Below are 26,764 nucleotides of genomic sequence, written 5' to 3'. Positions count from 1 at the left end.
TGTGAATTTTTTAAGACATGAGAGACGGCTTTGCGAGCTTGAAAATAATCCTTTCGATGTAATTAGTATCGTAAATAATTATGTGGGTCAGGATAATCAAAGTCCGATTAATATTAACCCTATTTGTTACAGTAAATACGTTTCGGATTTTGGGGGAGAGGAGGTTACCAAAGGAAATTATTCTCTGACAGCATTTAAGCTTAACATACAGGGTCTCTCCTCGTCAATCGATAATTTAAGACAAATTGTTTCTGATGGACAGCTGTTGTGGGTTTATGTGAGAGGTTTTTGGATTCTGGCAATGAAATGCTATTGGATATCCATGGTTACAAAATGGAACGTATAAACCGCTGCAAGATGGCTAAGGAAGGTCTTGCCATGTATCCACCGTAAGTAAAATGATTAATTCTTTTAGTGACCAGGGTGATGTCAACTCTTTGGGGGAACGTTTTGTTGAGTTACAAAATATTCCTTTAGATATAGAAAGTATAATCAATAATTCTGTTGGAAGTAGAAATAGGAATTATAATGATCCTAAATCGGTTATTGAAAGCAAATATGTTTCGCAATTAAGTGGTTCTGCATCTTCTAAACAAGATGGTATTTTCTCTGTGCTTCACCTAAACATTCAGGGACTTTGTTCCTCTTTTGATGAGCTGAAACGGATCGTCAGTGGTGGAACTCCGGATGTTATTGGATTATGTGAAACTTTCCTGGATTCAAAAAAGGATATGCTTTTAGATATCCAAAGATTTAAGATGGAGACGATGAACCGGAAACGGATGGCGAAAGGTGGTCTTGCCCTGTATATTACCGATCATCTTGTATATAATTTCCGAAGTGATTTGAGTAGAAATGAGGAAGGAATCTTTGAATCCCTTTTTATTGAGATTAAGTCAGGTTGTAAAAATTTAGTTGTCGGTTTGGTTTACAGATCCCCTAGTGGATCTATTCCTTCATTTATGAAAATTCTAGAAGAAGTTTTGGACTTAGTCCAAAAGTATCCTTGCGAACTAATCCTTATGGGGGATTTCAACCTTAACCTGCTGGATCAAAATTCTGCTTCGGCTGCAGATTTTTTGTCAATGATGCTTTCTGCGGGAACTCTACCTTCAGTTTGTATACCACCCCGGGTTACTGAGATGCATGCATCACTTATTGATAATATTTTTTCGTCACTAGATGTCTTAGATAATTCGGTGATGATTAGTGATATTTCTGATCATTTCCCTGCTATTTCACGATATAGGACTGCTAATCGATTGCAGCGTAAAGTTTCGCCATCTAATCTCCCATTTTTTCGTTTTGGTGTCAGTGAGATCAGTCTACTTAAATCTCGTTTGACTGATCAGCCACGGGATAGTTTGGATTCTGAATCGGATTTTAACCGCTCTTTTGATTTCTTTTATGAATCAGCAAAAGAAGGTATCCTAGAAGTTTGCCACCGGAATCTAAAGCCTCATACCTCGAACAGGAGTGTATTGCTGAATCTGTGGATGACACCATGTCTTCATAAAATCTGGAATAGGAAAAATTATCTGTGGAAATTACACAAGACTTCATCGTGTGCTTCTCATCATCAGAAGTTCAAGGCCTATAGGAAAATATTCAATTATCTGTGTCGGTAGGCTAAGTCTCAGTATTACCACAGTAAATTTTCTGAGTGTGGAAAGGATGTTGGCAAGACATGGAAAATTATTAATTCTGTACTTACTTAAAGGTTCATCGTCTTCAGGGCCAGACAGAATTCCTACAAGGGTTATCCGTGCCGTTCTTCCTGCTATTCTGTCACCATTGACTAAGCTTGTCAATATGTCTTTCGTGAATGGAATTTTCTCTGAATCACTCAAGCGAGCTAAGGTTATAGTGCTGTATAAAGGTGGGTCCCGGAGTGATCCTGCTAATTATAGGCCAATTTCTCTTCTATCTGTTTTCAGCAAAATTTTTGAGAAGGCTATGCTATCCAGGCTTCTTAGTTTTCTGGATGTCAAAAATTTTTTCCATGATCTCCAGTTTGGATTCCGAGCGAATCACTCTACAGAGCATGCTTGCGCATCTCTCTTGAATTTCGTTCATTCGGCAATAGATTTTGGTCTTATCCCGGTAGCTTTATTTTTGGATGTTCGTAAAGCTTTTGATTCTTTGACTCATCAGATTCTTCTTTGGAATTTATCGCATATTGGTATAAAATCAAATGCTTTCTATTGGTTTGAATCATATCTTTCTGTTAGACTTATTTCAATACATCTGCCTTTACAGAGCTCTTCTGAAGCAGAGTTTGGCGTCCCCCAGGGATATGTTCTCGGCCCCGTTTTATTTCTGATTTATGTCGATGATCTGATTTCAGCAGTCAAGAACACTAGTCCTCTAGTATGCTGCAATCTTTGTCATCCGGATGTCCCTTCGTGTCCCAATGCTACTTCTAACGAAGATTGCCTCGTTGCTTTTGCTGACGACAGCACTTTTGGGACTCTAGGGAGGACCGAATGTGATGTCAGGTCTAATCTGGTGGCAATATTTGAGAGAGCAGTTTCATGGTTTGAGGCGAATTACTTCGCCTTGAATGCTACCAAGTCACATTTTCTTATTTTTTCTCGAATTGGTGTAGCTTTCCCTCAACTGACACAGCTTCAGGTGTCACAAGGTTCCTTGTGTAGATCAAAGAATTGGTTCGTTTAGTATTTTGGTATCCTGTTTGAGGAAAACCTTTCAATTGGCCACCGTACAGCCATGATTAGGGTTAAGGCCTCTAAGAGTGTGGGTGTCATTCGACAACTCAATCACACCTATCTTGGAGATATTCTGATGCTTATTTTTTTCTGACTTGTCGTGTCATCTGTCTCTTATTGCCCCATAGTATGGATGTCTACTTTTCCTTCTACACTGCGGTCGCTTTGTGTTATTTATGATAAAACAACGCGTCTGATTATTGACACCAACCCTTCTTCACCAACACCGCGTCTAAATCTACAGTCTATCTACATTCTTTTTTGTGCTTCTTTTGTTTTTCATCAGCTTCATGGCAATCTTCCAAAATCTCTTAAAAAAACTCCTCAGTTTATTTCTGATTCAGCTCCATATAACCTTCGTTCGTCACATAATATCTGCATTCCTCCTACTCTAACTGTGCGGTCAGATTTCAATCCCCTCATCGCTTGTCATCAGGTTTGGAACTCCCTGCCTTCTTCAGTACAGAAATGCCACTCGTTTGGCACTTTCAAGAGAATTCTTAAGGACTATTTAGTAAGAATCAAACAGAATAATTAATTTTTTTTTTTTTTTGTGGAGTTGATGTCCCCTGAATGTTTAGTTTGTTTTACGGTGGTAATATATGCAGTATGATTCCCAGGCATCAGGTATGACTATAAATATTTATTGTTGAAACTTTTATAGTTCACTAAGGAGTAGCATTCACGATAAATTTTATTGCTTTCGCACCATTTTATTACAGTTCAATAATTATAAGCCTTATGACTGAATTAACCCATAAACGTCAATTTTGCTACCTAGCCTCAGAAATAAGCAGAGCTGATTGAACTGGGATTTATATAGTTTTAAATATAAGTTTAAAAGGGCTGTACATGGTTTAAGTTATGATATTTTAATATCTTGGATAAGAGTTATTAATAATATCGTAACAGCTATTATGATGTTGGTTCTACCTGACAATACACATAATTGTGTTTCGACGATAGGAATTCGCTTATATTAATTTTTTTTTTTTTTTTTTTTTATTATTATTATTTTTCTTTTTGAGTCTATTTAATATAATTAATTAATTTAGTTTATTTATTCTAATTTTTTCTATAGTTTCCATTTTATCTATATTTTCTTTTCTTCTCCTTCATATGTGAGCAGGTGATCATTTCAAATTTTCTTTTGTTTTTTATCTCTGAGTATGTAATTCATATGTCTTCCCTCTTTGTACAGGCCAATGAGCCTTTGAGGGATTAATAACATGTAATACTGTATGTGTATTTAATGAAGAATAAAACTTATCTTATCTTATGTCCTCGATGGCTAGTGTTTAGAGTCCTGGTGTCCCTGGTTTTGCTTTGGGACAAGGGTCAGATGTGTGTGCCCTAACTGAATGGTTAGCGCGCTTAACTTGCAATCTTATGTCCTCGATGGCTAGTGTTTAGAGTCCTGGTGTCCTTGGTTTTGTTTTGGGACAAGGGTCAGATGTGTGTGCCCTAACCGAATGGTTAGCGCGCTGAACTTGCACTCTTATGTCCTCGATGGCTAGTGTTTGGAGTCCTGGTGTCCCTGGTTTTGCTTTGGGACAAGGGTCAGATGTGTGTTCCCTAACAGAATGGTTAGCGCGCTCAACTTGCAATCTTATGTCCTCGATGGCTAGTGTTTAGAGTCCTGGTGTCCTTGGTTTTGCTTTGGGACAAGGGTCAGATGTGTGTGCCCTAACCGAATGGTTAGCGTGCTGAACTTACACTCTTATATCCTCGATGGCTAGTGTTTGGAGTCCTGGTGTCCCTGGTTTTGCTTTGGGACAAGGGTCAGATGTGTGTGCCTTAACCGAATGGTTAGCGCGCTCAACTTGCAATCTTATGTCCTCGATGGCTAGTTTTTAGAGTCTTGGTGTCCTTGGTTTTGCTTTGGGACAAGGGTCAGTGTGTGCCCTTACCGAATGGTTAGCCCGCTCAACGCATTCTTATGTCCTCTATGGCTAGTGTTTAGAGTCCTGGTGTCCCTGGTTTTGCTTTGGGACAAGGGTCAGAAGTGTGCCCTAGCCGAATGGTTAGCGCGCTCAATTTGCAATCTTAAGTCCTCGATGGCTAGTGTTTAGAGTCCGGGTGTCCCTGGTTTTGCTTTGGGACAAGGTTCAGATGTGTGTGCCCTAACCGAATGGTTAGCGCGCTCAACTTGCAATCTGATGTCCTCGATGGCTAGTGTTTAGAGTCATTGTGTCCTTGGTTTTGCTTTGGGACAAGGGTCAGATGTGTGTGCCCTAACCGAATCGTTAGCGTGCTGAACTTACACTCTTATATCCTCGATGGCTAGTGTTTAGAGTCCTGGTGTCCCTGGTCTTGCTTTGGGACAAGGTTCAGATGTGTGTGCCCTAACCGAATGGTTAGCGTGCTCAACTTGCAATCTTATGTCCTCGATGGCTAGTGTTTATAGTCCTGGTGTTCATAGTTTTGTTTTGGGACAAGGGTCAGATGTGTGCCCTAACCGAATAGTTAACGTGCTCAACTTGCAATCTTATGTCCTCGATGGCTAGTGTTTAAGAGTCCTGGTGTCCCCGGTTTTGCTTTGGGACAAGGGTCAGATGTGTGACTTACAAAGCTTAGGCAGAGTTAATCCAGCTCTAAATTAGCACCAGGGAAAAGCCAGAGAATGTAAACAGAAAGGTGTGCGAAATCACAAGATGGCTGCCCAAAGCCTCTCATTGCAATTCCTGGGTGAAGGGACGTGAAACGGAGATGAGCACCACTGGTTTGGGCAATGAAGTCTAGTGCCATTTCTTTAATTTTTTCTTATATATAGTAAACTAAAATTCAGCCCCATTATGTTAACATTAGCAACTATTTTAATCATATTCGAAATGTCTCAGTGACTTCATTTGAGATATTATTACATTTAGTACTAACATAAATCCAGATAGTATGCAGATCAAAGTCCTTAGCCGATAACGAAAATCCATACAACCAAACAGCATAGCAATGTATTGATAGTACAACATATATATATATATATATATATATATATATATATATATATATATATATATATATATATATATATATATATATATATATATATATATATATATATATATATATATATATATATATATATATATATATATATATATATATATATATATATATATATTTACATATATATTTATATATATAAAGTATGTATCCAACAGTGATAACAGTATAACATGTTTGAAATTTATTGGCCCCTTTTTTCGGGCACCAGTTTTCGGGAGACCATGCCACCAAACTATTTTTTTTATGTATTAGGTTCCGCTTTTTTCGTGAACCAGGGTTCCATTTATCCAAGGGCCTTCAGATACAAGTTTCAAGCATACCAAAGAAAACAAAGATCTTGTCTCACCTTGTTGTTAAACTACGGGAGTTAAAAAAAAAACTTTGACTCTATCAATTTACATATCTTAAATTGTCCTGAGGCGGATAGAACCAAACATAAGAAAATGATTCAAACAGAAAAAAAATTCTGAAACCAATAAACATGAAACTCCTTCCTTGCGAAACTTGGGATTGAACTAGCAAACCTTAAAAAATTTCTGCGCTAAATTACGGAGGGTAATTTTTACTGAATATTCAGATTTTCCCCAAAAGTTATACGACTTTTCAACATTTTAATTCTTATGCATTAACAATGAAGCATTTTTACAAAAATTGTCAAAATTAACTAATAATAAAAATACGTCTTTTAAAAAAACAATGAGTTTATTAAAAAAGGGTTTTCTAAAAAAAAAAAATTATAAGAAAAATAGTGTCATATTTAAAACCTAAAATGAGCAAGACTAAAGTAAAATTGGGACTCAAACCGGAAACCAACAGAAACTACTAATAGTATTATTTTGGCTGAGAGCTAAGAAAATAGCTAGACTCACCTTGAATGAATTTATTGATTTGACTGTATGATTGAAACCTTTCCTGGGAGTCGAACAATACGATTTTACACTAATCTGGACCTGTGCTTAGATCTTCGATTGCTGTGGCAAAAGTTGGAATAATTTGTTGATAATAATCTATTTGTCTTAAGAGGATAAAAAAGTACCTTCATTACTAAGTATTGGGTGCTAGACCTGCTTCCATTTCTGATGTTGTATAACAAAACGTTTATAGAACTAACATATTTTGTTGGTATGACTTCGTCAGCAATATCTTGTACCGCTTGTATGGTTAGTTGGTATAACCTATTTATAGAAAGAGGATAGGAAAGTACCTACTGTACTGAGTATTGGGTACTTGGCCTATTTTAATTCTGATGTTCCATGGACAAAACATTTAGAGAACTGAGACGCTTCGTTGATATGACTGCAAAATCATGACGGGTTAGTTGATATAACCCATTTTTTTTTAATAGGGTAGATATGGCCTATTTCCATTCCTGAGATAGTATGGACAAAATATTCAAAGAATTAGGACATTTTGTTGGCATGACTTCGTCAGTAAAATATCGGGTCGGTTAACATAACCCATTTTTTTTTTGAAGAGGGTAGAGATGTAGTCTATCTTTTGTACTGAGGATTCTATATTACGCCCATTTCCAATCCTGATTTTGCATAGACAAACCATTTAAAGAAGTCGGACATTTTGTTGGTATGAATTCGTAAGCAAAATCTTGTTTAACTTTTTTTTTTTTTTTTTTTTTTTTTTTTTTTTTTTTTTTGTAGAGGCTAGAAAAGTACCTTCTGAACTGAGTACTGGATAGTAGGCCTATTTCAAATTCTGATGTTGCATGGATGAAAGATTTTCAGAACCGAGACATTTAAAAGACATAACTCGATTCCTTTTTTTAATGCTATTTCCAAATAACTAAAAAAAAAAAACAATTCACAAGAGAATACACCCCCTCCCTTCTGATGGTCTCATATACAGCCCAAGAATATCCAAAAGAAAATACTAAAACAATGAAATTCTTACTTTATATTATGCAGGACGTTTCAAGTTATCAGATTATCCTGTTCCCTCCCATTATTATACCATTGTTTACAATCGTTTTAAATAATATTTTGGTAACCTAAACACTCAATCACACACGGAAATATATTGCAGACAGGTTTGCTATAGAAGCTATAAAGTATGACTGCCTTGATGCAATGGAGAAATACTTTATAGGGGTATATATTGGACTCTCAGGAGGGAAGGGTCTATTTGCGAGTGAATGTATTACTATGTTCGGAAAGAGCATACAAAAAGGAATGGAGCAGCACGTTCAACTCGTCCCTATGTCACTTATAGAATCTCATATACATTGACCACATATTTTGGGGGGAAACAACTTGGGGGATCGATTTGAAACTTTCAGGGAATGATAACAGGCCAAGTAGAGCTTCAATTTTGAATTTAAGAGGGTGAGAGGAGAAATATATCTACAGGTGCTTCATATAAGCTATCAAGGTTTCCAAAATAGCATGTCTACACCCTAAATTTTGCATTGAAAATATTGCTAAAAAATTATTGCGTAAAACTGGGGCTGGTGGAACACTTACTGAATATTCAGATTTTGTCCAAAATTAAATTACTTTCCAATATGCTAATCCTTAAGCAGAAAAAATAAAAATCTTTACAGAAATTACTGCAAATTGCCATTAATAAAATTATACACTTGGAAAATGAATAAAAATCGATTTTAAAAATGTTTTCAAACAGTTCGTGGTAAATAACTGTAAGCAAGGAGCGACCCGGCTCAATAGTATCCGAAACTCTAAAAAAGGGAATTTTGAAACCAATAGATACACCAAAAGAATCAGATTTTCATGCTGATTTCAAATATATAAGTTTCATGAAGTTTAGTCCTACAATCAAAAGTTACGCACCTGAAAAAAATTGCCTGTTTTTGGAAAAAAAGGGGGAAACAACCCCTAAAAGATATAGAACCTTAATGAAAATCCCACCATCAGATTCAGCGTATCAGAGAACCCTACTGCAGAGGTTTCAAGCTCCTATCTGCAAAGATGTGGAATTGTGTATTTTTTTGTCAGAAGAAAGATCACGGATGATTGTTTTTTTTATTTATTTATTTATTTCCCAGGGCGTATCTACCCATTGGTCCTAGAATATCCCGGGAGGGCTCATCAAACGGAAATTAAAAGTTCTAGTGCCCTTTTTAAGTGACCAAAAAATGGAGGTCAACTAGGCCCCCTCCCACGCTCATTTTTTTCCCAAAGTCACCCGATCAAAATTTTGAGATAGCCATTTTGTTCAGCATGCTCGAAACATACAATAACTATGTCTTTTAGGATGAATTAATCCCCCACAGTCACCGGGGGAAGGGCTGAAAGTTATGAGCGGCGCCCACAGGCTGAATTTTAGGGGGATGGGCTTACCTGGTCTAATCTGCACTTCTAATACTATATAATTTAAATCTCAAGACGAAATATCATAAGCAGCACGATAGCGCTGCCTAAGCAAAGAGCGATGTGGGCCCAATATATTGTTTTGTTTTTTTAGACCAGGGCACTTCTTACAGAAAGAAATGTCATAGGAACTTCAAAGAGAGCTCATGGACCGCGACCAGTTATAGTACTTTTTTAAGTTCTGGTGCTAGTTAGTGTTCTTTTAAGAGTCAAAGTGATCAGAAGGCAAATACCCCCCCCTCCCCCCACACACACGTTGCATTTTTCCGAAACGCATCTGATAGAATTTTAATTTCTATCAGATGCGTCATCGGTTCAGTCGGTTGTTAATTGAAAGGGCTAGTGCCCTCTGTAATAGTCAAAAGTGATTGGATGGTAACCATCCCCCCTCCCACGGCCCATCATTTCCCCAAACACGTCCAGTCAAAAATATTCGAGGTAGTTATTTTGTTTGGCGTAGTTTAAAAGTCCAGAAATTATGTCTTTGAGGATGAGAACCACCTCACAAACCTCAGGGCAAGGGTTGTAAGGTATGCCCCGAGGGCATTTAAGGTTTTTATGAAAACAGCGGTCGTATAAACTTTGGATTGACATTGGATTGAAAATCGGAAGTTGAAGAGCCATTTTTAAAAGTCAAATTTATCGGTGGGCAGCTATATCCCAACCCCACGTCATATTTTCCCCAAATGCATCTGATAGAAATTTTAAGATAGCCATTTGTTAAAAAATAGGCTAACACGACCCCCCAGAGCATGGGGGGTAAGGGTTTTAAGTTATGCCCGGGGGGATGTAAGGTTTTTAGGAAGAGGTGGTCTTGTGAACTTTAGAGGAGGCTCATTTGATTTAAAATGCATAGTTCTAGTTCCATTTTAAGAGTCAAACTTGATGGAGAGAAAATAGCTTCCCCTGCTGATATACTATTTTCCCCAAATACATTCAATCGAAATTGTAAGATAGCCATTTTTTAGCCAATAGTCCAAAGAGAATATAACGTCTTCAGTAAACAAATATAAGAAATATTTAGGCGGACGTTGAACTAAATCAGAACAAACTATGAGCATGTGGAATTTCAAAAAGGTGACAAAGCAGTATCTCAAGAACAGCTTATATTATTAAGTTAGATCTTTAAGAGTAAGTTGTGGGGGATTTTGAACTAGCCAGAAGGTACTATGTGTATACTTTTAGCACTACTACTACAGTTACTGTAACTAATGACACCAAGAGTATTAAGGTGAAACTTCTAGGAAGTGTTCAGGGGGCGTTCCAATTAAACGAAAAACTGAAAACATTAGGGTCCTTTCTAAGACTGAAAAGAGATTGGAGGGCAATCAGCCCGTCTGTCAAGCCAATTTATTTCCCAAAAACATCTAGTCAAAATTTTGAGACAACTATTTTGTTGAGCATAGTAGAACGGTCCAGCAACTATTTCTTTAGAGATATTGGGGATGTCAAACCCCCACAGTTATGCCAAACTATAGATTCTTATAGAAATAAAAACGAAAAGATATATTTTTTTTTTGCATAAAAATTACTTTGTCAATAAAAAACGAACAGAAATTCATCTAAAAAAAAATTTTTCCACAAAAAAAGTTTTTCAAAGAAAACTAAGGAGATCCAATAAGCCAAAAATGGACAGAAATGAAGTCAAGTAATCATCCAAGCGTAAAACTACCACAAATCACTATCAATAAATAAATGAAATTCAACATGTACAGAAATTAGAATAAATAGCCGAGTCAAACTCGAAACGAGCAAAAAACTAACGTTAGTAGGGCTGATAACCTTCTCAAGACCAGAACATAATATGCACTTTACTGAAAACAAAATCTGTTTAAAAGTTTTCACCTTTTTTACTTGAATAAGTAAAAACTTTTTTTTCTCTCTTTAGTTCACCTTTTTTTATTTTAAGAAATAAATATCAGTATAGGTATATTAAACTGACAATCCAAGGTCTTTTTTTTCTTTTTTTTTTAGTAAAGGCTAAGTTATGTTCTGGTCTTGACAAAGCATGAGGGTTGACAGCCCTATTAATGTTAATTTTTGCTCGTTTTGAGTTTGACTAGGCTATTTATTATAATTTCTGTTCGTTTTGAGTTTCATTTAATTGTTGATAGTTACTTTTCTTTGAAAACTTTACTTTTCTTTGAAAACTTATTAGGTAGAAAAAGTTTTTTAAATTAATGCAAATAGATGACACCATCATTCAGCCAGAGGGGGGGGGGCTGCCACCCCCCTTGCCCCCCCTATGGGCGCCCATGCCAATGTTTACATATAGTATTGGTTATTGGGAAGTATACAGACGTTTTCAGGAGGGATTTTTTCTGGTATTGGGAGGGGGTGGAGGTGGGTTGGGGGTTACGTGGGAGGATCTTTCAATGGAGGAAGTTTCCATGGGGGAAGGGACATTGCTATGAAGGGGGCGCCGGATTTCCCAGCATTATTTGAAAAAACGATCAGAAATTGGATATAAAAAACAGTTTTTTCAACTGAAAGTAAGGAGCAACTTCAAAAATTAAAACGAACAGAAATTATTACGTATATGATCCGGGTTCACCTCCTAGTCAATACCTCGCTCTTTACGCCAAAGATTTTTTAGTACTTTCCTAAGAGGTATTTATTCAAATTAACGATCTTTGTGATTAAGGGGTAATTTTTACAGAATTGGAACAAAATTCAAACTTTAGCGTAAAGACCGAGGTATTGACAAGGGGGCGAATCCCCTAATATACGTATTAAAAATATATGAATATGGAATTTCGTTACGTAAGTTAATTCGTAAGTTACGTATATTTATTACTAATAAAAACGTTCTTAAATAAAATTAAACAACTTTCGTGGAAGCCATTTTACCAAATAAAAGTGAAATTAATATACAAATTTTGTTTTAATTATTCATATACGGTGAGCCAAAATCAAAACCTGCATTAATTTTTTAAAATGTTCAAAAATTAAATAAAACAAACAAGCTTTTTTTTAACTGAAAGCACGGAGCGACATTAAAACTTAAAACGAACAGAAATTATTCCGTATATGAAAGGGGCTGTCCCCTTCTCAACGTCTCGCTCTTTACACTAAAGTTAGACTCTTTCTCACAACTCTATTTTTTAAAACAATAAAAAACTTTAGCGTAAAGAGCGAGGCGTTGAGGAGGGGACAGCCCCTTTCATATACGGAATAGTTTCTGTTCGTTTTAAGTTTTAATGTCGCTCCTTACTTTCAGTTAAAAAAACTTGTTTTTTAAAATTCAATTTCAAAAAAAGAATCATAGGCAGTGCAATAGCACTTTGCCCATTGTTTGCATACAGTATTTATTAAGCATGTTTGTCCTTTAGTGTTCAAAAGGACCAAGGGTATTCAGGTGAAGCTTTCAGGGTATATTGAGGGAAGTGTTGGCCTAAATCAAAACACGTTATGCGCATACAGGTTGCCACACGGGTTTAAGTCAGGAATGACTGAAGGTATTCAGTTGGAGCTTTCAGCGGACGATGAGGGGGATTATCCATTTACCAAAAAGGCAATATTTGCACATTAGTACTACTACGCCTAATATAACTACTAGTACTACTCCTACTACTACTGTTTTTGAAGGGATGGTTGAATTGAATCAAAACACAACATGTATATACAGAATGTCAAACGGCTATATCAGCAATATCTTAGGAACAGCTAACCACATCAAGCTGAAACTTCAAGGTCATGATGAGGGGAGTGTTCAATTGACGAAGAGGCAATATATGCATACTACTACTGCAACTAATGCTACTGCTACCATTGCTGCTGCTACTAGTACTACCTACTACTACCTACCTACTACTAATACAACCCTACTACTACTAGTATGATACTCGCACTACTAAGGCTAAGGGTATGAAAGTGAATATTTAAGAGAGTACTGAGTGGAAAGTTAAACTAAATCAAAACACACTATGTACATGCAGGTTGTCAAAAGGACTTTTTTTCAGGAATGGTTTACGTTATTATGATACAACTTTCTGAGAATGCATTGGGGGAAGATCTTTTGACGAAAACGGCAATATGTGCACGCTTCTACTTATACTACTACCACTACTACTACCCCAACTACTACTTCTACAGCAACTAGTACTAAGGCTACTACTAATCTTACTGCAACTATTACTACTAGTAATACTCTTACTACCATTACTGTCACTACTGCTACAACTAAGACCAAGGGTATGAAGTTAAAAATTTCAGGGAATATTGAGGGGAAGTTGAACTGAATCAAAACACACTGTGTGCATGCAGGTTGTCAAAAAGGCGTATCAATAGTATCTTAGGAACAGCTCAGAGTATAAAGTTGAAACTTACAGGGCTTATTGTATGGATGTTGAACTAACCAAAAGACAGTATTTGCATGCAACTACTACTAATTCTACTACAACTGCTACTATTATTACTAAAGCTGCCAGTAAAATTGCTACCAAAGCTATGGGTATTAAGGTGAAAATTTCAGGGAATGTTGAGACAAGTGTTGAACTATATCAAAACAAACTATGAGCATGCAGTGTGTCAAAAGGACATATCAGCAATACCCAAGGAACTATTTAAGGATATGAGCTGAATTTATCAGCCTGTGTTAAGGGGGATGTTGAAAAAACAATAGGTGTTATGTGCATACTGCTACTAATGCTACTGCCACTACAACCATTGCTACTACAAAAGCTAAGATTATTAAGTTAAAGCTTTCAGGAAATGTTTAGGGGGATGTTGAACTACACCAAAACACACTCTGAGCATACAGATTGTCAAAAGGGTGTACCGGTAATATCTCAGAAACGTCTTAAAGTAATAAGTTGAAACTTCCAGTGTATGCTAAGGCGAATTTTAAACTACCCAACGAAACTATGTGCATACTACTACTATAACCACTGCAAATAGTGAGACTAATGGCATTAAATTGACACTTTCAGGAAATACTTGGGGAAAGGTCAAACAAATAAAGAAAAAACTAAGTGCATGCAGGCTTTCAAAAGGGCATAAAACCGATATCTTTAAAATTGCTTAGCCCTACGAGTATTAAGTTGAAACTTTCAGAGCATGTCGAAGAGGATGTTGAATTAACCAAAAAGAACAATGAGCATGTTACCACTACTGCTAATATTACGACTGTTACTTCTACCGATGCTAAGAGTATTAAGGATAAATTTTCAGGAAATGTTTAGGAGTATGTTAAATTAAAGTTTTACTGCCATATTTATTAACAAAATATGATGAGGGGGACCGTCAGTTGGGTTTTCGAAGTAGTGCAGCAGGGGTCCAAAATACACAAGCTATATTTCTAGAAATATTGGAGCACCATCGTAATCTCAAAAAACAACTTTTTGTATGCGGAGTTGATATTTCAAAAGCGTTTGATAGTATGTTGGATAACCACACTTTTTTATCCTTGGTGCGTAGTGGAGTGGACCCATTTATAGGCCAGTGCTTGACAGGTTGGTATGGTAATTCGTCTGTGAGAATTTCTTCGGGAGGGCGACTTTCAGACCGAATTTCTTTACGTCGTGGAGTAAAACAAGGGTCAGTTCTTAGCCCCGTTATATCTAATAACGAAATTAGAACAGTCACACGATACCTACCCACATACGTGATAGATGGTATCGACATTAGCCAAATGTCGTATGCTGATGATATTTTGTTGTTTTCGAACAATTTAGTATCATTGCAGAATGCGATTAATGCATTACAATCAGATCTACAGGAGATAGGATTGGAGACTGAACCTAATAAAACAGAATTTCTAGTGGCAAATAATAATAATGATTTCCAGCATCTTTCAATTAGGGTGGGATCACTACAAATCTTTAATAAAGAATCCATTAAATACTTTGGGTTGCCTTTCGGCCCGACAATTAAAGCTACGGCGCAAGTTGATGTTATGGCCTGTATTGGAAAAACTTAGAAAACTATAGACTGCTGGTGAAAGGTTGTTTTGATAAACAAACACTTGCTAAAATTTATAATTCAATGTTTGCACCTCATGTATTTTTCATCGTTTCTATCCGAAAATATGGATTATTACTGTTAAAACGGATCAACAATACGATCGATTTCTTAGACAATCTACAGAAAATAGAATCGATTTTCCCCTTAACTGTCTTGTTTGATGGATAAATAATTTTGTCGCCATAGCTTTAATAAAACTGGGCTATTTATTATGGTAGCCGGCGTTTACCTCCACCCCTCCCCCGCATAAAATACCCCTCGTGGTAAATAAGGCTTTCCAAATTTGAGAATTTTATTTGAGTTTTTTTTTTTTATTTACGTAGGGGGAAGGAATTTTGGTACTTTTGTATTATCCGCCACTCACTCAAGTTTACGCTGTGTAAAACTCGAGTACAAAACGGTTTCTTCGTTAGTTTCTTTCATCTTAGCATGAGACAAGACAAAGACAAGTGACAGAATAGATGGGAAATATATAATTGGGGCTATATATTTGCACATAGGGGGAGGGGAGGGGGTAAAGTATTTGGACAGTTTGAAGTCAAAAAACAATTCCTTCTAGGTATGGCCGCTAAAAATTACAGAAAAATAGCGAGTTATCTGGATATTTTGTTAACTAAAAAAAAAAAAAAAAAAAAAAAAAAAAATACCAGTATAAATTTAATGTAATGTTTCATTTAAGTGTTTTTTTTCCAAGTGTTAAGTTTTTTTTTTTTAATGACCCATTTTCTAAGTATGAATTACTATTATTAGGTTAATGTAGTGTTTCAATGGAGTGTTTTTTGATAATCACTGATCAAAGTTTATGTTATTTGGGCCTTTCATTAATGTTATCGTACTATGTTAATGGCCGTTGGCTTAAAAATGCACTTCTATGTCAATCTATCTAATATGCAGAATAACTGTACCAAACACATTTTGCATGCAGACCCGCTATAATTTACCCCCCTCCCCTCTAATATGCAAATCTATAGCCCAGATTTACTTCTAAAGTAACGTAAAAACTAACGACAAAACTGGTGTGTTCTCGAATTTTAGTACCAAAATTCGTCCCCCCCCCCCCCACAGAAATGAAAAATATTACGAAAAATAAAATTCTCAAATTTGGAAAACCTTAATTTGCACGGGGGGGGGGGGGGGGTTTTTTCCGGGAAGGGGTTATTTTATGAGTGCTTTATTGTCATGTGTTATCGAGCTATAGTGAGGTACTTATCATCTATTCATGAGTAATTATGAGTTATTTATTGTCGTCCTTTTCGTCAGAAGTGTTATTTTGTAGTTTTTAGTTCTCTTTTCGTTTATTTCATATACTCCTCTCGAACATAATTTGCACTTTACTGAAAACAAAATACACTTTAAACGTATTTTTACATTTTTTTTAACTATAATAAATCTCTTTTTTAACTATAATAAATTCAAAACTATTAAGACTTTCAGGAATGAATATCAGCACATATAAATATTAAAGTTATTAAGACTTTCAGGAATGAATATCAGCATATATAAATATTAAACTGTCAATTCACAGTATTTTTTTTCAGTAATCTTGGTTATGATGGCGTTAATTTTTGTTTTTTATATTACTAAAAACAGAAACATTCAGTTCGAAACGAGGATTGTTCTCAGTAAAGTGCATATCATTTTATCGTCTTAAGAAGGCATACGAGACGTCAGCTCTACCCATCTTAGTTCCTGCTCGTTTTGAGTTTGACTCAGTTATTTAGTGTAATTTCTGTTCGTTTTGGGTTTCATTTATCTATTGATGGATATTTGTAGTAGTTTTGCAATTTGACTTTATTTCTGCTCATTTTTGGTTTAATGTAGATCTTTAATTTTGGTCAAAAAACTTCTTTTGTAAAAATTTTTTTCCCTAAATTAATTCAAAGAAAAACAGAGAGTCATGTTAAAACCTGAAGTGATCAAAAATGAAGTCAAATTGTGACTCAAATCAAAAACCAACAAAACTTACTATGAATGAAAAAATGAACTCCGAAACGAAAAGAACAAAGAATAGTCTTATCAAACACAAAGACAATATATGCTGTTATTAATGAATACATGAATCCTAACCAAACAGAAATTAAAATGGATAGTTAAGTCTAACTTGGCTATTTGTAATAGTGAATGACAATCGAACTCTATGAAGATAGTGAATGCTGTGTGCACAGAGAAAATTGGGACACGCGTTTCTTTAAAATAACGTCTAGTGTCAAACAAGGAATTGTCCTATCCCCATTTCTGTTTGCTAGTGTCATGGACAATATTCTACATCATAGATGAAAAGGTCAAAAAGCGGAACTTAAACAGTGAATGTCAGTAAGACAAAGAGCATGGCCACATTTGATTCTCCGCTGAGACTGAAATGCAAAGATAAAGCAAATTAACAGGTCAGTGAATTTAAGTACCTCGGCAGTTAGATTGAATATAATCTATATTCAATAGAGGGTGTCCAGGAGAATGGACACCACATTGCTGTTCATGAGGTGGAGCTTCAAGTGCATAGAGTATTTCATACTGCACCAGATTGGTTTCAAACTGATTTAAAGCTGATGTCGCTTGTTCAATCCTCCTCTTGATTTCATTGGCTATTACGAATAGCCAATGAATAGCCAATGAAATAGCCAATGAAATCAAGAGGAGGATTGAACAAGCGACATCAGCTTTAAATCAGTTTGAAACCAATCTGGTGCAGTATGAAATACTCTATGCACTTGAAGCTCCACCTCATGAACAGCAATGTGGTGTCCATTCTCATCTATGCCAGTGAATGCTGGAAACTAAATTTCCAACTGAAGAAACGCGTCCTTGCCTTTGAAAAATTATGCCTTAGAAGAATACTGAACATATCCTGAGAGGAAAGTCACCAATATTGAAGTTTACCGGCGAACCGATCAACGATTAGTTACTGACCTTTTGAAACGTAGGAGATGGACGTAACTTGGCCACGCCCTACGTATGTGACAGGATCGACTCCAATGTACACTTTAAGAGGGTTGCCGTAAAGAGAGGATGCAAAAGAGGTTGACCAAGACCTCTCAGCTTATGACGGCAGTAAGAACGAATAAGAGTATAAGGGAGATACCTCTTAAACCACAGTGGTGGGAGGACGTCAGGACTGCAGATTAGCCCTGTGATGCCTGGCGATGTTAGTAGTACGCTATTAATACGTCCGAGCGCACACACATCCGATCATTCCGAGCGCACACAAAGCCAATCATTTTGAGCGAGATAGATTTCATAGAACAATCTGCTTTGAATAGTTTCCACTTAAAACACTCTCTGGTTTCGCTTTGTTGATGATATTCTTTCTGTTTGGGAACATGTACAGCACTCTCTAACAGATTTTTTGGTACATCTAAACTGTCCTGATCCAAATCTTCAATTCACAATAGAACTGGAAGATTCAGGAAAGCTCCCTCTCTTTTATGTTTTAATTATAGAAAATACTTCTAGCCTTGAATTTTCCGCATAATCGGTATCTACATTTCTCGTTAAATCATCCCCCTTCAGTGAAAAGAGTGGCAATAATCTCTTTAGGAGTTCTAAAAATCTGCTCCCGTAATCATGTAAATTCTGAATTAAATTATGCTAAAGATATTCAATTCTGCAATGGCTACCCAAATTAACCTTATAAAAAATACCATAGATAGACGATTAGAAAAGATAAAAAGGGAAAATAGGGAGCTCGTCCCCCTTGATTAATTTGCTCCTGCAATTGACAAAAAAACTTTCACCCCATTACAACACAACTCGAAAAGCAGCCAGAAACTTGAAAAAAAAATCATAATCTCTCTGTTTCTTTCAAAAAAGAACAAAAAGTTGAACGATTTTTCAACTAGGGAAAGTATGAAACTGACCCTATACTGGGTAGCGTGTCTACAGAAGCCCGTGTTAATGTGGGAAATTTTACATTGGTAGGACCCATCAACAATTCGGGGAACGATTACACGAGCACAAAATTTCAATGGATAAGTCCCTGAGGTTTGAAAATAAAAATGAAAACTTTGATTCAGCTTTGGCCCTGCATATTTTCGAAAATCCTGGATTTAGTTCTTTTTGAAGAGGCAACTTTAACATCTACTGTAAATGGCCTGCCGCAATCTTTTAAAGAGGCAATTGAGACCACAAAATATATAAACAGAGATTTGGCTATAAAAAGAGATGCAGGAGATATTTCCTTAAGCCCAATTTATAACAACTTAATATTAAAAGACTCAATCAATATTTTCACCCAGTCTAATTTAAGACAACCTGTCCACATATCTAATGAAAATCAAAATTACAGACAGGCAAAATCAATTGCAAGGCAAAGAATACTTGTTCAATCAGATTGGTGAATTCTTTTTTATTAATTTCTGGCTGATTTTTTGATTCAGTATCTTTTCTCCTCTTGTCAAGTTCACTTCGAAAGGTTAGATTTTGCTGGTTTTTTTTTAGCACTGAAGACGACTTGGCAGAGGTCCTTGTCGAAATATTTGCTTGTTCTTCGTCTTCATATTTTGCCACTGGCTGACGAAATTCTTGCTTTCTACCCTATTTGATTTTATTTTTTCATTTACTATATCCTTTCCTCTCTTGGTTTCATACGTCATGTACAGCCAGTGTGGTCTTAGAATGTATTTAGGTCTACTTCTTCTAGCTTAACGAAAACGTATTGCAATAAAACAGCAAAACTTCGTTTAAAATCTAAATGTAATTTGATCTAGTATTATAGTTTTCATGGAGGGAAATATTCTGCTTAGTTACTAAACAGAAATAATAACTTTGGCGATAAGAACTATGAATCAAATTGCAATAAGCCAGACATAAATTCTGCCGAGATAAACTTGACCAGACACTTATATACTGAACAAATCTAAATTGAATAGTGCCAGTAAAATTACCAGCAAAAAGCTACATTAAAAGAAGTTAGAATCAGAGAAATTTTATAATATTTGGTTTTAAATCCCATACCTTAAATATTCAGCTATTTCAAATTTAATCTATGCCCAAATTGGTATGAAAGCCAGTTCTCATAATTATATCGACGTGTATATATATCCAAATATATACATCAAATATATACATGTTCGTTTATCAACCCAATATTTCTTGGAATATATATATATATATATATATATATATATATCCAAGTCATGATTATCATGTTCACCATCTTTAGTCAACTCGTGACATTGTTCAAGAGCTTATAATTCAAAATTCGCACTGCAACTGTTCATATTTTATGATTTACGGATTATTCAGCAACCCAAGCCCCCTTTTTGTAAGAAAAAGACCCCTCTGAATCCTAATCCACAGATTCGTCATAAAAAAGGCACTTTATTTTAATATTAACTTTAATTACTTACAAAAATCACGTACTATAAAAATTAGCTTTCAAATAAGCCCTTATACAGCTTGCTGTAATTTTCCAATGCCCCACTAGCAGCAAAGACAAAAAAAAAAGAAGAGGACATTAGTTCTCCCAATACAAAAGGTGCTTTTCATTGTTATTCAAGATGGGGACTGTGATTCTCCTATCTGAGGTTTTTCGACTATGGTGGTTCCATCGGTGCAGGTTTCATTTCGATCCAACACTGTTTTTGGGAGGTTTCAGGCCATTTTTTGAGATTCTCATCAATTTGTCTTAATTGGAATAAGTAATATACTATGGGGCTAGACTTCGTTCTTTACCAGGATGCATCTGATGCTGCAACCATGATAACCACTGTGAGGTTTAGTTAGGTTCAAGGCTACACTACTGATGCAAAATACAACTATAATGTACTACAGGGGTTTTAAGTTAAACCTCGAGGGTTCACATTTTGATAATTATTTTATAGACCTGGGTTCACTTTAATACCGTATGTTTTCTTTAAAAAAAAAGAACAAGAAATTAAATAGCTTACACTTTCAGATCTCTTGATATGTACTTCAGGTCTTCCAACTGGTCCATCCATACTGTAGCCAACATGCGGACTTGTTTGTGCTTCTGTCGCAAATTCCAAGTTCTGTGCATTTTCAGGTACTACGGACTCTGTACCCAAAACCGGAGGAATGTAAGACTTGGTCTCTAATGCTATGAAAAGAGTATCCACAAAATGTATAGTCTCTGAAAAGATGTAGCATATTTAGGGCATAGGCCTGACCTTGGAAGGGAGGGGGGTATAGGCACATCTTTTATAGAAAGTTGTTCAGGCTAATGCTAGGAAGACTAATGTTAAGGAAAAAGAGTAGGGGTGGTATAGTCGCTTATTAGTGATCTTTATATGATTGTTTGTTTTTTAGGCCTAGTTGGGGTAGTGATCTGCTTTACAAGCTTAGCTCCTGGATTTTGCAAAAGAAAAAAACAGAAAAAAAGAAGGATGTAAGCTCGTAGAAAGGTTCATTAAAAAGACAAAGCAGTAAACTTCAAGGCTTTCTAAGGTAATTAAAGTTAATTCCAAGATTTCAAACGGGGCTACAAGGAATTACTAAAACATTCATGTTTGAATGCTTAAATTTGTAATGTTTGCCAGACTGAGAAAACAAAATGAAGAAAAACAAGAACTAGAGTGAAGAGATAAGCTGCTGTCTATTTGTATAACTTCCTTATAGACCTCACTAATTCAACTAATATGGAATGTGGCAGAGTATCTGAACATCATTTTTCTAAAAATTTTAATTTCTAAATTTTTCTAATTTAAGTTTAGAAGTATTTAACTTTACAACAAAAGAAAAAAAGGCGAGCTTAACTTGGGTTTTAAAGGAAATATAGTTATTGGAAATTAGGCAAACAAACACAACTTGTACAACTGAAGGAAACGAAGTTCCGTTTTGAAGACTTAATGGGTGCATTTTTACCTACACTTTGGGATAATTTCCTAAGAAATTTGGGATGTTTCTGGTGCTTAAAACTTGAAAAAAGTAATCGAAATGGATTTAACAATCATACAAGCAATTTAAGAAAGAATTTTAGCTAAATGCTTTATCAAGGCTCCTAACTAGTGCTAACAATTAGTTAGGGACCCAGCCAACGAATTCTAACATCACAGGCTTCAACCAGCTAAAGGTATAAGGAATTTATCAGGGTCAGAATTGGTTGGTGAAAACGAATATAGGCGGGCGCAACGAAAATTTTCTGTGCCAAAGGAGATTTCACCTAATTCGCATTATCGATGACGTTATCAGCTATATTTTCTGTTTTTTGACCTAGATGAGAGGTGTGAACTCAGAATGTGAAACAGAATATACCGAGAGAGAAAAGAAAAAAAATTATGAGTTACTAACTGCACACTATTAAAACATACCTAAGAAGTGACACCAAAAACCAGCTTTCCTGTACTTGCATTAGAGTTATGTTCAAAGGTGGAGGAACAGAGCAATTGGGGCTGCACAGAAAGGTGGCAACACCTTTGCAACTCCATTCCGTTAGTGGCGTCAAAACAAAAGCCACTTGGAATAAATTAAAATGCTCTGATATTGAATCCCTGCCTCGTAAAAAGTGCATCCATAACAAAAAAATTATCTGCAGAAATAGAGCTCTTGATGGGGAAAAGAGAGAAAGAAAAAAAACTTAAAGAAAATTACCAGAAATTAAGCATATATTACACTTCTTTGGGCATATTATCACCCTTTCCGACACAAGCACACAGAACATCACAAAATCAAGGAAGACATTTAGTTCTTTTGCACTTTTTGCTACACCCATAAGAGTTATGAATATCCCAACGGAAGCGAGAAAGCGCTCAAAACAACAGGAACAACTTTGTGTCCAGAAAATTGTCATTCATAACTCAAAGGACTTGGCAGACATGGTCTTGCAATCAATGAGGCATTCCAGATTGCAAGCTGATAGTAAAAACACTTAAAATCTTCATCAAGCGCCCTCTCTGTAGGAGGCAACGGTTTCAGCTCCTTCTTACAAGGGTACAAGCGTACACGTAAATCCCTGAGGGGAAACTTATTAGGATCACTTCCATAAGCGCTGATTATCAGCGTTCTTGCAACATCTTGGAAGGAGAACATACTGGCTTCCGTGAAGGTTTCATCTCTCAACTTCTGTATTTCACACTGAATCTCCATGTACATACCGCTCTTCTTGGCGGACGCTAAGAATGTTCGTTTTCCTTTAGAGAAAAAGTAACTCGTTGTGTCATATCCCGAGATGCAGTGAACGAACCCCAGGGAGTTCAACATTTGCTTCTCCATTCTCTGGAACAAAACATCAACGGGGACATAATAATTTGGAAACTTCACGAGAAGTTAAGGCATAACATTCTCCACAGGAAAATGTTAGGGAGACGAGGGAATTAGTCCACTAGTGTCACAACTACATCAGTATCATTAGCACAACCAATCACCCTTTTAAAGATGTTTTAGAAACAAAAGGTAACGTGCAGAGCCATTCTGGTGTCCGCTTCCTCATGTGTGCTACACAGAAATTCCTCAAAACTGAGCGAATCAACATCATGACTATACAGCTCTCATCCTGTAATCCTCCAGACAGCCATACACGCAAGGTGTCGGTAGTACATAGGCTGCTTATACAGTCAAATCCATTTGCTTCCCATGTTTCATAAATTGCTTTCATCAATTTGCTTTGCTCTTTGTAATTCCAACAATCTTTGTCCAGTTTTCAATTTTTGAGCTCGCCAAGAAGGAGTTGACTGTCGAGCACCAACCACGTAACTGGTGACACCCACTGCAGTACTTCAAAGATATACTGCCACCATTTGTATCAGTGTGACCCATGATATGAATTTCAATTGCTGTTTCAGGTATCCCTTTCAACACGGCTTTAAGCAACCACATGACATAGATTTCGACAGTTTCATGTACAGCTAGTGGCTTTTGGCGAACCAGTGTAATTAAAACGATAACAAAGGCTTCCCGCCAATACAAGCAACGTTCCTCTTCGAAGTTCGGGTTTTCAGGTCATTCACGCAAGCCACTGGCTTCACTCAAAAAGTAGAGCACGGTAGACTTAAAACCACTTCAAAGCGTCAACGTAGAATTCCTGAGCTCAAAAATTGAAGGAGCATATGAAACGAATTCAAAGCTCAGAATATTTTTTAGCTGTTTCAGTCCACTGTTAGTGCCGGAATCTATCCCACACAGGATTCGTTTCACTGTCATAAGCTCTGAAGAAACTTCAACGGCATTTGTTTTTGATCCCAATTTTCTTGAAGCAACATCCATTCCGCTGCAACAGAATTTCCGCTACTTTAACTTTTGAAAAGGCTTTTTCATCCCCTTTGACATGCATGGATACAGCTTCAAGTCCTCTTTCCTCAGCTGCAAGTATTGAGCTCGGAGCCGATGGACTGGCCTGCTCATTGGTTATCACATTCATAAGCATCTCTTCAGTTGTAGTAAATTGGTCTGTGATAGTGAAACAAGGACACAGCTGTTTTTACAAGTATCATCTACTTTTAAATAAATTTTGACCTATCTTTGTGGTGCGGAGAATCAAACTCTGAAGTTTCATTTATATTAATAAGGTCATACAAAGCAGACAAAACAAAGGCCACAAAAGGTATGGTATTAATCCATTTTGCGACTGATAGTTGGGTAGTTGTAACATCGATCAGACCAGAAATTCTTTTGAATTATTATTTATGGTGGATTCAACAGTATGATCTGGCGGCACAAGGTTAAACAAGCCTGGTCGCCTTTTCACATTGAATATAATCTTAGATTATCAATAAAGTGATGACATTGAAGTTCATGCTATGGGATTGCATTGCTAGGTAGCAATCATGTAAAGTTTCTTCTAGGTACATAAGTGCAGTGCAAAGAGGGTATCCGAGTGTAGAAAGATCTGGGTCATATTGGGGGAGATAGGGTCAGGGGAGGGGACAAAACTTGCAAAAACACTTGGTATTGCACATAGTATAGCTTTTTCACGCTGATGTCAATCAGTTGAAGAACTCGTAAATTCTTAATGCAAATTTAAGGCAAGGTAAATGTGAAAAGTAGAGTGGAGAGATAAGACCTCCCCTCTACTCTTGAAATCCCTCATTAATGGAATTGGATCTGAACTTGCACTCATGGAAAAATATTTTACCAGACAAACTGCTCATAAAAGCTCCCAAGAAAAAATACCCAATCTCTGTTTTTTTTTTTTTCCTTTTTCTGCAGAAACACCCTTTTTGCCATTGGGGCAAGGAATTTTGAATGCGCCACCAGATATTCGTTTTCAGTGCTTATTTTTGCCCTAGATTCCATATTCAAACCTTCTTTGGCTTGTTTAAGCCTGGTAACTATTTTCTAGCGATCTTTCTGTATCGTGGGTCCTTGACTAAATACTGGAAAATGTTAGCTGATAATAAGTAGTCCTAACGCTACTGATAAGTAAATAGGTAGCGAAAAATAGAAAATTAATTTTTGTTTTGAGGAATTTAAAAAGAGGATAGCTACTGTCAATACTTGTGTTAACAAACAGAGCTAAAAATGAAGCTATAACAAATTTTGATATCTTTCACTTTTTGCAATAGTGTCAATTAGGAGGGGAATACCCACTCTTAGATTTATTCTAGGTATTTTCTTTGAAGACTTTAAGTTTCATTTCCATTGAAAAAAGTTAAAAAAAAAAACATCAGAATTAGATATATAAAATACATATTAATCAAACTTGTAGACTCAACCGTGGAATTCTCCAAATTTGTAGACTTTAAAGAAAACAAAGCTTCATCTGAAAAAGTACCTTTTTGAAGAAAGACATCTAACTGACTAATCATTGAAGCCCTAAGATCCTCTTCTGTCTTGTCCTTCTTTGCAAGGGCTAGGACATATTTTGCCAAGGCAGAGGGGTCAGCTTCACATCTGGAAAGGGAATGAACAATTAAAAACATACCCCAACAGCCAAGAGCGTACCCAAAATTATTTGTTTGGGGGAGGGGGGGGGGGGGCAAAAAACTTTACAAAACGCAACAAAATTTGCTTATATATAAATATTTTTGAAACTTCTTTAAGAGTTGGACAAAGGCATCAAATAAATAAGATTCAGAAAACAACCCAAAAATTAGAATTCAGCCTTTGGGATCAATCTTCGAGAATTATTTCTGTAAAATCTAGAAGAGGTACAGAATTTTATTTTCTGGAGACATAATTCAATTTGATTGTTCTTGATATATTGCTGTGGTGTCTGATTGGCAACCATACACACAGTGCCTTATGATTTAGTTTTAAAACAACGCTTTGGGGTCGGGGGGAGGGCTTCAAATAGCTTGCCCTTGCCTTGGAGACACAGCCCTGACATTAGCAACAACAATTAGCCAAGGGGCAGCAATTACAACTTACACTAACCATTTGTTTAGCAAATACTGACAAATTCGTTATGGATCTAAAGGAGAAAAGTATATTCAAAAACTAGTAAAAAAAAAACACTGAGAGGCAACTAATTTGGAACAGAGAAAAAAAAATCGCTTTTGATTTACATAGACCATAAGAGATGTTTTGAATAATTTAATAATTTAAAGGATAATTTAATTTCCTCAAAGCTTCAAATATATATATAAATATATATATATATATATATATATATATATATATATATATATATATATATATATATATATATATATATATATATATTACCATGAATGCCCAAAATACCTTTTGTTCTCCTTGGTTTTAGTCAGCATTACCAGTCAACTTTATCAGTTTATGCAAGGTTTGATGGTGACAGATTAAGTTAGGTTAGGTTTTTAGCCCATTTATGAGATTTGTAACCTAATTTAACTTAACCTAACCCACCTTTAACTT

The 26,764-nt window shown here is 36.0% G+C and overlaps 1 protein-coding gene across 1 annotated transcript in view; it reads right to left on the bottom strand.

Moving 5' to 3' along the window:
* The window catches only part of swm (Zinc finger protein swm), a 102,467-nt gene that overhangs the window by 58,545 nt on the left and 17,158 nt on the right, over positions 1 to 26,764 (bottom strand). Inside the window, exons 2-3 of the mRNA XM_089088471.1 lie at positions 25,704 to 25,822; positions 20,926 to 21,128 (exon numbers count right to left, since the gene is read on the bottom strand). Of these exons, the coding sequence (XP_088944597.1) occupies positions 20,926 to 21,128; positions 25,704 to 25,822 (322 nt within the window). The remainder of the gene's footprint in view (positions 1 to 20,925; positions 21,129 to 25,703; positions 25,823 to 26,764) is intronic.

Source organism: Artemia sp. Qi Xiang Cuo, chromosome 4 (assembly GCF_049724085.1).
Source record: "Artemia sp. Qi Xiang Cuo chromosome 4, ASM4972408v1, whole genome shotgun sequence".
In the NCBI taxonomy this organism is placed as follows: Eukaryota; Metazoa; Arthropoda; class Branchiopoda; order Anostraca; family Artemiidae; genus Artemia; species Artemia sp. Qi Xiang Cuo.
This window is presented reverse-complemented; position numbering and strand designations above follow the sequence as displayed.